Raw genomic sequence first — 15,283 nt, 5'->3', positions numbered from 1 at the left:
GAGGAGGAGGAGGGGGGGATGAGACATCATATCAGCTGTCTAACTTTCAGGTCAAACAGACAGCGATGATGTCTAGATAAGTTGATTGGGTCTACAAGTATGATAAAATATAGTTAGCTTAATGATAGATTTTTGTCTCAGATGACATCCAGAAGAGACCTTGGCATTAGTTTTCAGTGATGTTTATGTTTGATATACTTTAGTTGATGGTTCAATAAATGACATTAGTTCGATCATTTCACTAGAAACATATTCTCTTTTCCTTATATAACAAAGAAAATGTTTATTTTATCAGGATCTCATTATTACAAGACTAATAAGTTTTATTACAGGACTATATATTAAGGTTTATTACAGCTGAAAGCATTTACAGAAATTTTAATGTTTTAAACTCTTTTTTTTTTTTTACATTATTAACCCCTTTAGCATTCAGCTCTTACCCTTTGAAATGTAAGGCTTCCTTATTTACATTGTTTTGAATTAATCCTACATCATCTCAAAGCTCTGTGATTTCAATGATTTTTAGAATGTCATTGTAAGGCAGGAGTGAGGGACGGAATCTGGTCAGATTGAACATAAACCAAATAGAATATTTGGGCCGGATAAGGCCAGTTTAAATGCTAAAGGGTTTTATCGCAGTAGAAAGCATTTACACAAGTTTTAAACTTATCCCTGTAACATTCAGAAAGTTTGAGTTCATCAAATCTGTGTAATGTAATCCATTCAGACAAACGTCTAAACATAATTTAAAATATTACGTTTTTGAGCTTAACAAAATAATAACAGCTCAATAATCAATGAAAATGCTTCGTTAAAGAAAATATTATCAGCTTATGTCAACCAGCTTTCAATCCAGAAGGAATTCTTCAAGTAGAATAAAACTCTAGTAATATCATTTCACTTTTAGTTGTGTTTCAAGGTATTTTACCAAAAAGATATTTCCATAAACAGAATATGAAATCGATTTTGTTGCAGTAAAAAGCCAAGCCATGTGTGCCACACGCATTTTGTTTGATTCAACACCTGATTGTGATTTTATTCCACCCCAACATCACCCCTCACTATACCCAAGGTATCTCTTCATATTCGTGTTTTGGGAAACGACTCTATCTTCATGCTTAGTAAAAGCTTTTTGTGCAAGTCAAATGCATTCATCATCAGGAAATCTGAAATAATGAACTGCATTGGTTGGTTAGGATATTTAAAGATATTCAGTGCATTTTAATTGGTTGTGAAGGTGGTCGGGTGGCTGGTCATGTAATCGTATTGTTAATGATATTCAATCATTAACAGCTGTCAGTAGTTAGTTACATGACCACTCACACGACCCCACCCCCAAGACCAGTCACTTGATCAACATTATCACATGACCAATCATGGTTCTACTTCAATGTTAATTAATATGTTGATTCCTGATTGGTCATGTGATAACGTTGACCATGTGACTGGTCATGTGGGAGATAGCATATGTTTTTTATGTCCATAATCAAGACATGAGTCAACAGGACTTGGAAGTTACTAGAACGTTTGATTGATGGTGGCAAGTTGAGATGAGTTTAGGTTCTTCATTTAAGATTGGGGGGAATATTGTGGAGTTTCAGACATCATAGAACTCTGTGTGTGTGTGTGTGTGTGTGTGTGTGTGTGTAAGCATTTGTATATGCTTAAAAGCAATATATTCTGATACTGTTTTGCTGAATGACTTATAAATAAATCCCAGCTAAACAAAATAAACATGATTTTTTACTCAGCTGAATAAGAAGACAGAGAACTCTCAACACACAAGCTCTGAGTTCATCTCCAACTGCAGGTATCTTCTTAAGTCTCTGTATAAGATACTCTATTCTACATTATTTCAGTTTACCCACCATACAGATAGCAGACTTTCAGAGAAAAGTTGCCGAAAGTGGACTGTTACCTTATCCTGGGGAGATTTTTCTGACATTTGTTTATCACAAAAGAAATCAGAATTAAAGTACCAAAAATATCAAAAGAGGAAGATCTCTGATCCTTTTAAACAATTATCAAAATATTTCTGCTAAATTCTATCTTTATTGGCTCTCGTTTTTCACATATCTACAATGGTTTTCTTGCATGATTTTAAAAATTTGCTTTATATTTTTGCTTTCAATGAACATTCTAACATTTTTTATGATTTCAGAGCTTATTTTTCACATTTAATTTTTTTTTCATTTTTGCACAGCCAGTTTTCAAGGGACCATTCCTATTACAGCATTCTAAAAATAAGAGAAATTGTTAATATATCTGTTAAGGAAAATACTGATCAATTTCCAGATCAATTTTAGCATAAAGGAAAAACAAGATTTTGTTATAAAAGGTTTTCCACATTAACATAATCAAGAAAATATATTTAAGTTTCTTTCATTTCACTGGTTTTAGACAAAAATTCAAAGAATTTCTTTCAATACACTGCTATGTCTGATGTATTTTGCTGTTTGTTTGCAAAACAGTGAGAAGCTTAATTCAGGAGAGAAGAAAAAAATTGAAACATCCATTTATCAAAATGAATTTACTGATGTTTTGATAGAATAATTGATATTTGAGTCATTATGGCAACTGAGTGTCCATCAACTCAATAGCTGGTGGACAATCTCAAAAAAAAATAAAAGTCTTTTGAATAATTTATCTTTCAAAGAAAAGAGTCAAAAAACTATTCCAACAATTAATGTTACAAGTGTGTCACAAATAGTGTCATGACTATAATCATCTCTTTACAATTTTGTCGCAGTGTTACAGCTGTAATTATCTCTGAGAAAGCTGGATCGTGTCACAAACATTATCATAACTAGAGTCAAGTCTTAATAGCTGTATTACCTTATAATTTTTGACAGCATTCAGCTAAATACACAACAAAACAGTAAAATAACCACAAATACTTTCAGGAAAATAATTAAAATCCTGCTTCTGAATTTGGCAGAACAAAAGAGAGTCTTTTTTTTTTTATCAAGGATGTTTTAGAATTTAAAGTTCTGAAATATTTTCAACAAGTCTGAATCAATCTTAAAATGGCTAACTTTTTTCCTTGCACATTTGCAATATTCCCACCCTCAATGAAATTGCTTTTCAACACAAAGCTTACAAAATGCAGACACGGTTTTGACAATGCCTTATCAGTAATTTCTATATAAATAGCTTTTGCTAAGCATCAACACTTTGCTGAGACATTTGCTAAAAATGCAAGCATACTTTTGAGAGGTTTGATAATAAATAATGTTTTTGTTTTAACACCAGAAAAAACAAATATCTGTCTCTAAATACTGACATTTTTGATTCTTCATCAAAAATAGGAAGATATATCCATAATGTCTGACTAAATTTATATACTAAACATTTTATTAAGTTTAAATAGATTAAAAGTAATTTAAAATCTGTTTTTAACAATCATTGTGATCTGACCTTTGTTGTTCTGAATTCATTCCCAGCAAATCGTTGTCATATCTCTGACATGATTGGTGGCTTTATATTATTATTGGTTGTTTCCTTTTCTTTCCAGTCTTTTTGAGATTTTGCAGAGTTTATATTGGGCAGTTTATGGCCTTGTCGATCTAGAACACGCACATTTGGATGAACCGCACAAACTGACCGAACTGATTGGCAAGCTGATGTTTGGCAGTTACAGTATGATAGCCATTATTATTCTGCTTAACTTACTTATCGCTATGATGAGCAATTCCTACCAACTCATCTATGTAAGACTCATTCCTTTGTCTACAACATTTTCATTCTTTACACATCATTCTTTCATCACATTTTCATGTTTATCATTACAATTTTACAATTTTACAATTTTAATGAATTTTTCTGAGGCTTTTTTGTGATAATTTTCAGAAGTGTGTGAACTTTTATAACTGCTGTTGCTTTAACAATTTCTTTTAAACAGGCAAAATATCAAGTATATTTTTTCTCTTTCAGTATAGATATTTCAGAAAATAAAAAAATAAAGGAAAAATTCTTTACCAGGCTGAACCTTTTCAACTCCATCATTTCCAGAACTGTCCAAAATGCCAGCACTAACTAAATCCAGTCATTTGTTGCAATTTCTTTCAAGATTTACCAAGGCACTTTAACCATTTTTCAATTTTATACCGATTTCCAAACCTGACCATTTGGCAAATTCCTAAAAAAACACCTGCTTTTATACAACCTCTGCACCATTTCAGACCAAAATAATTTGGCACCAACAAACTTAATTTCTTGATTTTGTCTCTTTGACTTTAATTACAATTAGAATATAAAAATAGCTAATTAATTACTGACATAATTTTATGAAATATTTATACTTTAATTTTTTAAAGAATTAATTATAAAATAGTTAGAGAAAAAATTGTTGTTAGAGTTTATTCAGTAGGACAGATCTATCAAGTTAAAAAAAAAACATATACATTCAGTAAAGCAAGGAATGAATGAAAGTCTTTGATTCACACTTGATAAAAAATGTTATAAATACTATTATAGTCACCAGTTTGAAAGTAACATAAAACAGAAGTATAGAAGTTTAATTATGATTAAATATATTCAATACATAAGATAATTATGACTGTCTAGATTTAATATATGAAGATAATAAATTAATATTGGATATAATATTAGCTGTGATGGTGGATTATATAAAGTCATCACAGATTTTTCTGAAGATATCCTATAGTACCATATGGCACCCTGATGTTGCTAAGTACAACACTCTGGTTGGTAACTAGCATCAACTAATTAATTATTTATTTTCTGGTGATATTTGAGTCTAAATAGGTATCACAACAAAATCTTATAATATTCATAGAAAACAAAGAATTTAATTATTTACTGGAAATTTTCCCAAGTAATATCCATCATATTCTATGGAAACCTAAATATAAAATAATTTTGTTTATATTGACCAAAACCTTTTTCAATTTTCAGACTGCTAAGAGCAAATATTTAACACTGAAATCACAGAAATAAATCAGATTGAATAATCTTAGAAATACTGAAGATTTCTGTAACTTTTTCTTTTCTTTCCAGTCTTTTTGAAATCTTGCAGAGTTTAATTGGGCTTTTTACGGCCTTATAGAATTGGACAACGCTCACTTGGATGAACCACACAAACTGACTGAGCTGATTGGCAAACTGATGTTTGGAAGCTAGAGTATGATAGCAATTATAGTATTGCTCAATATGCTAATTGCTATGATGTCACTATCATATCAAATGATATCTGTAAGAAAGTCTTTTACTTTCTCCTTATTGATCATAACTTATATTCTGCTTCTTTTGCAGTCTTTTTGAGATCTTGCAGAGTTTATATTGGGCAATTTATGGTCTTATTGATCTGGAAGATGCCCATCTGAAAGAACCTCACCATTTCACTGAGCTTATTGGGAAATTGATGTTTGGCAGTTACAGTTTGATAGCCATAATTGTACTTCTGAACATGCTAATTGCTATGATGAGCAACTCATACCAAATAATATCTGTAAGAAATACAATTTAAGTCTGCTCTACCTAAGTTACAGCTTACAGACAACATAAAGCTCTGGCAAGACAAACTAACCACACAGTTCAATAGTATTTTCACATGGTACACAGAGAAACCATGTCAACAGTTGTAGTTTCTGCAGTAGAGAAACTGTATTAATATAAGTAAAAGTGCAATGATAGATCTATATTTCCAGTCATCCTTAATGGTAATTGTTTAGTTGTTAGGCCTTTAATAGAAATCCTTGTCAAATTAGTGGATAACTGTCACAGTTCAAGACATTTCTAGTAAAGTTATTTGTTTCATCATCAAAATATTTTTAGTTTCTTTACCACTTCACAGCAAGCTTCTGATAATTCTTTAAAAATACATTTTTCTTTAAAATTTTATTAAATTTAAGACATTTAAAAGAATGAAGAATTTTCTGTCTTAAAAACTTCTGCATAAAGACGTTTTTAAACATCAATTAATCTAAGAATACCAGAGTTAATATTTCTTATTTAAAATATTGTTCTTTTTTTTTTCTAGAGAAGCTAAAAGAATTGAGAAACTAGTATGGTAAAAAATTTAAAAATTGTCACCTTAACTCCTCAACATAAAGAAGTTTTGAAACCTCTTTGGAGAATTTAAAGTTAATATTTCCTTATGAAAAATACTGGGTCTTTGACTATGAATGAGCAAAGAGATTTGAGAAAAAGTTTTTCAAACGATATGTAAGCACCAAATTACTTGAAATTTTGATTACATATATGTTCTAAGTTTGTTAGCAAAGTTTGGAGTTTTACATAAATAAAAACTAAATAAATATTTTACAACTATAAGAATTAAGTTGGAAATATCTTCAGGAAGAATGACTAGGACAAATGGCTATAATATACCTAATTATATGCCTGATCTAATTATATACAGGTTTTAAAAGTCTGAGGGACATTTAAATGGAAATATAATTGAAGCACAATCTCTACCTCCTCTTAATGTCTTAAGCAGCACCTCCTTTGTTAAAAAATTTTTTAGTTCAACCCTAATCCCTACACAATCCCTTACTTTAGTGTCTCTTCATAAATCATTTACAATTCTCTTTCCTTAGAAATGCATTCTCCATTGCATTATCCATCTGGATCTCAAAGAACTTCAGATCCACACACTCTTTTCTCACAATTTTATTATGTATGTGAGTCTGAGAACAACAATGACTGGATCGGTTCCATAGAATGTCTTTGATTCATCCATTTTCTGCTCATTTACACTTTGTTCGATTATGTTGAAGTTTTGGGGTTCTGTTGAGAGAAGAACACCCTGGAATCTTCAAATTCACTTACAAATATGTAAAGTATTCTCAAAATATAATTTAATAATTTTTTTCATTTAAAGTTAATTACATGCATACATATGCACATATATATACACATGCATAATTACATGTGCATACGTGCACATATACAGACAGGCAGACTGACAGATTTTCTGAAAAGAGTCAACAGATTTTATAACAATTTAACATCAGATTGAAATGTATAAAATTATAATTATCTCCACGAGAATATATTTATGTAGAATTACCTGAAAAAATGTTTAAATATCCAGAAACAAGAGAAATGCAGAGAAGAGTCTGCAACTATTTAAGGTTTAAATATTAAGAAGAAAAACAACCATAAATAGATATTAAACCATTTCATTGTTAAATCTTTAATAGAATATGCTATGTATTTAAATATAATAAAGAATTATTTTAATAATTGAGTATAGAACTAAGTTTGAAAACAACTTCAAGTAAATCAAAAACTAGTTTAAAATTTTGCAAGTCTTACATCTTAGAAAGTTTGTAAATTTCTAGTTGATGTAAAAATTGATGCACCTTTCAAACCCTCCTCCTTATATTTGTGTTTGCACCAATAAGTTTGTCTGGCCAGAGAGCAATGTAGTGGTAAGCTGTAAAAGGTTGGTTTGTGGCGAATGCTTTTCTTGTTCAGCTTTCGATTCATTTTCTATCTAACATACTTTAATCTCTCCAATGAATACTCAATCGAGATGTACATCAAATATATATATGTATGTGTATATATACATACATACATACATATATGTGTGTGTGTGTGTGTGTGTGTATATACACATACACATATATATGTATGTATATATATATGTACATATATATACTTACATGCATATATATATACATACATATATATACATATATATAATGTGTACTGTGTGTGTACACATACATAGATTCATATATGCATTATATACATACTTATATGTTTGTATTGTGTATGTGTGTATGTATATACGTAATATATATATGTATATGTGTGTATATATGTGTATGTATATATATATATATATATATATATATATATATATATATATATATATATACTTTTATTCTTTAATACATTTCAGCCCAAAGGCTGTGGCCCTGCCTACTGGGGCACATACATGACATACATATATATACACACACATGTGCGTGTGTGTGTAAGTATGTATATATGTGTATGTGTATGTATATGTTATATATATATATATATATATATATATGGGATAATTTGAAGTGAAATTTTTCAAGCTGCAATAATCTTGGTTATCTTTCTGCCTTCATTGTTTGTGATATCTTGTTGTGAAAATTCTTGCTGTTTGCTTCTTTTTTTTACCAATGTAATAAGCATGATGTTGAATTTTATTCTAATGTGGCCACACTCTTATCGTTTTTATTACATCATTATTTTTATTATTATCGTTACAATTCATTCTAATTTGAACTAACAACATAAAATTTCTATATTAATTATTGTTAATTTATTGTTATGTATTATGGTAAAGGGAAACCAAAGAAATAGCTAATTAAAAAGATGATTTTATTATTCTAAGAAATTTTAAATCATTAACTATGGAGATTATACATTCAGAAGAGTCAAAGATATAATTTGTTTTCTATTTTATTTATAAACTCAGAACAGCAATTAATCTTTGGTTTCATTTACTGAAACTTCTCTTAATTAATTAGAAGTTTAGAAATGATATCTTTTATGATTTCTTCATAACTAATTACAAAACTAATTAATTGTGAGAACTTCATCAACAAGAGGTAGATATCTCATACTTAAGACAACTCCTACATTTTTTCCCCCATAATTCACACAATTTACCATGCTGATGACAATTATGGTCAGTTGACAGAAGCATTAAAGACATGGACAAAATTCTTTGTGAGAATTCAAGACCTTACCTTCTAAATTCAAATCAGGCCAAGGTCAGTTTTGTTGTCCAACTTTCTAAGATTGATAAAATCAAGTACCAGTAATGTGTAGGGGGAAGATACAAAAGACTACAACCCCCAACTATCCTCATAAATGTGGGTGGATCTGTTATTAAATAAGAAATCAATAAAATGATTTTATCTAATTAACACTAATTAATTAGTTATACTGAATACTTTTGACACTAATTCATTACACATTGTGTTTACCTTTGGATTATCTAAACATTATTAAATTAACCAATTTACTTGCAACTTTAAAACATCTTATCAATTTCTAGTTCAAAATCTCTCACCAACATTATCATTATAACGCCACCATTTATAAGATATCCACTTGGTTAACTGGGTCCATGTTATTTGCATTTATTTTCATTTATTTTCCTTTGTTTATTGAATTTCTATTCCACCTTCCCCTCATCTCACCTTTCTAATCTTCCATTGTTTGTCACATATTTATTTCATGGATTAAACAAAATATACAATAATTATGTCTGAAATTATGTCATTGATATGTAATTAGCATATTTTATTTGAATATCTTTAACACTATCAACATCACTTTTAATTATGTAAATCAGTGTTAATTGATGCTAAAAAATTCATCGTTATTTACACCCCTGCCACTAACAGTATCGCACTCTTCCCCCCACTTGTTGTCAACGGCAACACCTTAGAATGCTTCTGTTATGTAAACCCCTCCCCTCAAAACAATTCTTCAAATACCCAAGAGTTATTAGAATATTTCAGCTTTGTCTTTTGTAGATTCTTTTATTTAGCAGCAAATTACTTCCTTTTTGAAACATTCCCTATAGGAATCGGTGTCTATATTAAACAATCCCTTTCATAAACAGTCCCAGATTAATTGTTTCTTTTTTCTTTCTTTTTTTTAATCCCAATTTTTCACCATTTTTCAGTGTTTCCCTTCACTCAATATTAATTATTATAATTATTTACTGAAGAATAAATTACTTGTCTTAGAAAGAAATAACAGAATTATTTTCAGTTTTATTTCGTTAATGGTTCATAGGTTATCAGCTGATTTAGTAAATGATTCTTGTAGTGGGATCAGTTGATCAATTGTTGCTAATTAGGCTGATTTTGTGAACTAACTAACCTTATTTTTAAAGATGAAATATTTTTGTGATATTTACATCAACACAATGATTCAATTCATTTCATCTGTCATCATCATCATCATCATCATCCTAGATATATAAAAATAATTCATATCCAGGAATAACTACTGCAATAAGAACACCTGGTAGCTGTGGTTAGAATTCCTGCCAATGATTCATTACTTTGATAATAATAGTTCCAAGAGTGAATCCAACTGGGTACCCTGTCCAAATTGTGGAAAAAGATACCTGGCAATGAGACCAGTTGAACCATTGTGTCAATGTAAAAATGAAAATATTTTTCATTTCTAAAAATGGAGTTAAATAGTCTGGAGAATTATAATGGAAGTATATAGATGACAAGCAAGGTCTTATTGATATGCTTCTCTGGTTTCTCAGCAGCCTGAGAAGAATATACCAATCGTATTAATGTGATTTGAAAGTTGTTTATTAAAACTTAACATTTATTGCTTTTATACTCAGCCACCCGTCTAACCCAGCTGGATCTTCGTACAATCAACCAAACTAATCAGTATCAAGTTATTTATCTCCAGGAATATTGATGGAACATTTTTACCTTCTAGAATATGTCATACATTCTCTGAAATAGTAGAATATCTCAGACAAGATTAAGAATTACAAAAGAAATTGTTTAAGCCCAAAGTATTGAAATTTTATAGAAGAATTTGGGTATGATGCAAGATTAATAAATTTTAATCACAGCAAAAATATATTCCACTACTTGCAGAAACTTGTAAAGGAATAATGAAACCATTTTGTGGTCACTGTTTTAACAAAAATATTTTTACCATTTGTTTCAATTTATTTTGAAAATAATCACGAGTTTCGTGGAATATTGCAGAACAAGTTGGCTTTTTCTCTTCAACAAATTACTGTTTAGAATATACCTCTAAAAAAATCTTATGCAAAACAGTGATGGAATATTCTCATTTAAATGTGGACACATTAAAATGAGGAGTTTTATAGCATGAAAACAAAGGTGGTCTTAGACAAGTTGGTACCAGAAGTATTAAGTTAGATGAAGTAATTTATATTTCTCTTGGAGAATGTGTAGTCTTTTGAAAGGGAAGTTGGTAGCTAATAATGTTAAATCTGAAAGGTAAAGACGAAAGATTTTGTCAAATAATTCTTGATTTGTGAAGCATAATGGAATATATCTGGTTAATACCATTAGAAACTTTGATGGAACTATTAATCCTGATGTTATTTTAGAGTTTGTTAACAAAGCTTAACAGGAATTCAATATTTGGAAATGAATGAATATCAAAAAATTATTTCCTTTGTTAAAAGCTTTTCATCAAAATATTCTTAATGTTAGTTTTTCTTAATGATAGAATTGAAATATTTAAATGAATTATTTGGTATATAAAAAAAAACTATTTTTCCACAGATATTAACAACCTTTCAAATTTAATTTTAGTAAATGTTCCCACCACCTCACCCCTCTCTAAAACCTGACTTAATAATTGAGATATTTCTTTAAATTCTTTCATTACTAACCTCGTTTGTTATTTAGAATTTGCATGTTTACCAAACTTCTAGTTGATTCCTTTTTTATTAAATACACATCAGTCTGTGTCTTTATCAAACTTCCAGTCAATTCCTTTATTGTAGCAGCATCAGTTGCCTTTAATGGACAAACTAATTATTATTCAAATGCCATACAACATTATCATCATTAACGTTTTCCTTATGTTCTTCCATACTTGCATGAACTGAATAGATTTTCATCAAAGCATTTCACTACTTGTTGTGATCTCTTGTACTAATTGTACTAGTCTCACTCTATATGTATACATATACACATATACGCATACATACATACATTTATGCATACACACACATATATATATATACATGCATATATATATATATGTGTGTGTATATGTATGTATGTATACACACATACACACACACATATATACATCAATCTGTGTATCATCCTTAAAGCAGAAACATGGAAAGTCTAATTAACTGGCAGTATTTGTCCTGAGATAGAATATCTTGTAGACATGCAGAGGTTAAAAAATACATCAGTAGCAGACAAATCTATAAGCAATACAACTGCAGGAAAAATAACGAAGTTAATTAGGCTTTTCATGATGGATCTGCTTTAAGCATGAGACACAGATTGCTATTTTTGCTATTTTAAACTAATACTGTTTCTGTTGCACATATATATATATACTCACATATATATTAATATACATATTATATTCATCTGTGATAGAAAATTCAACAAAAAAGTACTCCGTCTGGTGAGAGATAAATATTATTTATCTAAAAGTCACAATACATTTATAAAGCACTACTAATAGTTTTATATGTTAAGAAATATCTCAAAAATATTCTTCAGGTGCAAAAGCCATCTATCATAATGAAATGTTTGCATTTTCTATATGCTGCTTTCTCAGATTTTTCGCATTTTTTTTATTATTCAATTTCTTTAGTTTCTTTCTGATATGTAGTTTGTGCCTGAAGAATATGTTTGAGTTCTCTCAACATATGAAACAATTAGTAGCACATAATAACATGTATTGTGACCGTTAAATAAATAATATACATACATATATATATATATATATATATATATATATATATATATATATGTTAAATGATGATGATGATATGCAATTACACACACACACTCGTTCTTGATATACTACCCAAGTCTTTTCTCTAAGTTCATTCTGGTAAGTATTTCCTAATGAATTATAAGGGCTTTGTTATTTTCGTTTTATGTTTCACTAAAATCTCTCTTCAATTTCTTTCCAATTGACACCTTCTGAATCTCATATCATTTTTCATGTTATTTTTCCTGAGTGTTTTCTTCTTTTGCATCTCATCTTTGCAAATGTTTTATATTTTGAATGACTTAATGCTTTAATGAAATAAATGTTTTTTACCTCGTTAGAAGACATAACTAAATGAATTTATATAACTATCTTTAGCTAATGATAATTTTCCATAGATTGATTAAAACGAAAATATGCATGTTCTGAGATAATTGAAATGATGCACCTCTTGTGAAGCGAAGTTGTTCAATAAAGCCACAGCATTATTTTCTTGCTGCCAGCTCCATATATTTTATGCTTTAACATAACACTGCTTTAGAAACAAAGTCTAATGGTCAACAGTGATCAGTTGTGGTACCATGTCTGCTACTAGTGAAGTAGAGTCTTTCTTTTGACCGTCATTTGTTTATTTTTAAATATTTTAAGTAGCTAACAAGGACTTTCTGCTCACTAATCAAAGGTCTTTCATTGCAAGGAATCAAAATACTACTACTACTGCTGCTGCTGCTAATACTACTACCAATACTAATAATGATAATAATAATAATAATAATAATAATGTGCATCTCTGTGTAACCATAGTAACACCTTGTGTATATGTATGCTGCTGGATAGAGAAGAATAAGAAATATAGATTATTAAGATTAAAAGTTTAATCCACAAAACAGACGCCAGGTTACTCTTTGCCCAACTCCTTATCTATTGCATTATCTAATTTGTCATCTATTAAGGTTAAGTGTGTATTTCTCTTTTGAAGAACATTTAAGTTCAGCTACCCTGTCCTTATAGGGGTGAGTACCTCCCTTTGAAAGACTTCTGGTCACTTTCTTGCCATTTGTTAGGGCTCACTCTGCTTATGTTGCTCTCCCTCTCTCATCATTTCTTTTGTTAGTTGTTCCCCCTCCTTTCCTGAACTCTTTAACTCCACAAAAGCACACAAAGTATTGTTACTCATAATTTCTGGCTGGTCTTGTGCTAAAGTGGGGAGACCTCTCCACTTCACATTCATCATTAGTTCTTGATGCTGATGGCACTTAAGAAAAGATGGTTTTTCTTGTCTCTGCCCTGGCAATTCCCAAAGCTGCAAACAATGGCACACAAGAAATAGCAATGAAATCAGAAGTGTGCTGCACCAACTTGAACTGTCTCATCCCCTCGCCTATAGTTTTAGAAACCAGTCACACAGAGGAAGTTGCAGATGTGACCCCACTGTATAGTGCCTTGGGAAAAATATCTTCTATTGCCCTTATGGGTACAATTTGATCAACAGAAACTGTGTGGAAGCCCAACACACACACACACAAACAATGAAACAACAGATGTAAACATCAGTAAACAATCCAAGAAATTGCTGCATCTCAAAGTGCTTTGTAATACATGTTCTGCACTGAGTTATAAACACTCCCTTATTAGTCTCACTATGAAAATGCAATGAACCAGTGATTGGTTTGTTGGAAACCTATAACCAGTAAGGACATTGATGGTCACCAATTGCCATAAATGGTAAACAAGAAACTGAAAATATTTTTGAAATCTGAGATGTCATTTTACCTTCTGAGACTGTTAATAAAACAAGAATTAATGGATGAGACTGATAAAAGAGATCTGATTTGAGAACAGCCCATCAGACACAGTGTGTAACTTGATAAATGTCAGATATGTTGTTGGAAAGTTAGGGATGACAATAAATATTGATCTCTTGGCATGTGTTATCTAGCAGACTTTCATCTGGTTTATCACTTTATTGCAGATCAAAATAAACTGTTTGGAATGTGAAGGAGTTGGGGGGATGTATATAATTGATTATTATCAATAAATTACAAGATTGCTGGCTGCTACATGGAACAGAAGTCAACTAATGCTCAGTAGTTCAATAGAATATTGTATTGGTCAAAATATAAATTACTGAGATGATACAGAATAATATATACAATAATCATTTGTCTGGTGAAATGTTTTGTGTCATTCATTTATATCAATGACTAATAACACTGGCTCAGCTGATAAATTAGGCTCAGTTAATAACACTGGCTCAACTAGTGTAGCTCAAATAATATCATGGAGTTTTTCTGCATAAATTAATGAGTGAATCAAAAATCAGTAACGGCAAACTCACCTTTAAGGAGGAATGCAACTAACATGACCAGAAATTCAACTCAAAACTCTGTTAACTATTAAATTAATGTGTGTGCGTGTGTGTGTGTGTGTGTGTGTGTGTGTGTGTGTGCGTGCATGCACATTATGGTTGCTGTTATCACTACGTGTTTTATGTGTCATGCAAAGTTCCATTTTTTATCTGAAACCATGATCATCTCTACTTTTATTTGTTTGTTTTATTATCTCCCCCACCCATTTATCATTAAATTCGTTTTCACACATCTTCAAAGGTTAAATGATCATTTTCTTTCAAAGAGAGGGAAACAACTGCAGTTTGAACACAGAATGTAGCAATGAGCAAAATACCACTAATAATAATAATAATAATAATAATAATAATAATAATAATAATAATAATAATGGTAATAATAATAATAATAATAATAATGGTAATAATAATAATAATAATAATAATAATAATAATAATAATGGTAATAATAATAATAATAATAATAATAAT

The 15,283-nt window shown here is 29.9% G+C and overlaps 1 protein-coding gene across 4 annotated transcripts in view; it reads left to right on the top strand.

Annotated features, from left to right (window-relative positions):
• Positions 1-15,283, top strand: part of LOC106871441 (transient receptor potential-gamma protein) — a 39,074-nt gene that overhangs the window by 14,371 nt on the left and 9,420 nt on the right. For 3 of the 4 annotated variants that reach the window (XM_014917908.2, XM_014917907.2, XM_014917909.2), the window contains exon 8: positions 3,515-3,710. In XM_014917908.2, coding sequence (XP_014773394.1) covers positions 3,515-3,710 — 196 coding nt within the window. Of the gene's footprint in view, positions 1-3,514; positions 3,711-5,274; positions 5,471-15,283 lie in introns of all 4 variants that reach the window. The other variant, XM_052972287.1, reaches the window with a different exon arrangement.

This window comes from Octopus bimaculoides, chromosome 13 (genome assembly GCF_001194135.2).
Source record: "Octopus bimaculoides isolate UCB-OBI-ISO-001 chromosome 13, ASM119413v2, whole genome shotgun sequence".
Classification (NCBI taxonomy): Eukaryota; Metazoa; Mollusca; class Cephalopoda; order Octopoda; family Octopodidae; genus Octopus; species Octopus bimaculoides.
This window is presented reverse-complemented; position numbering and strand designations above follow the sequence as displayed.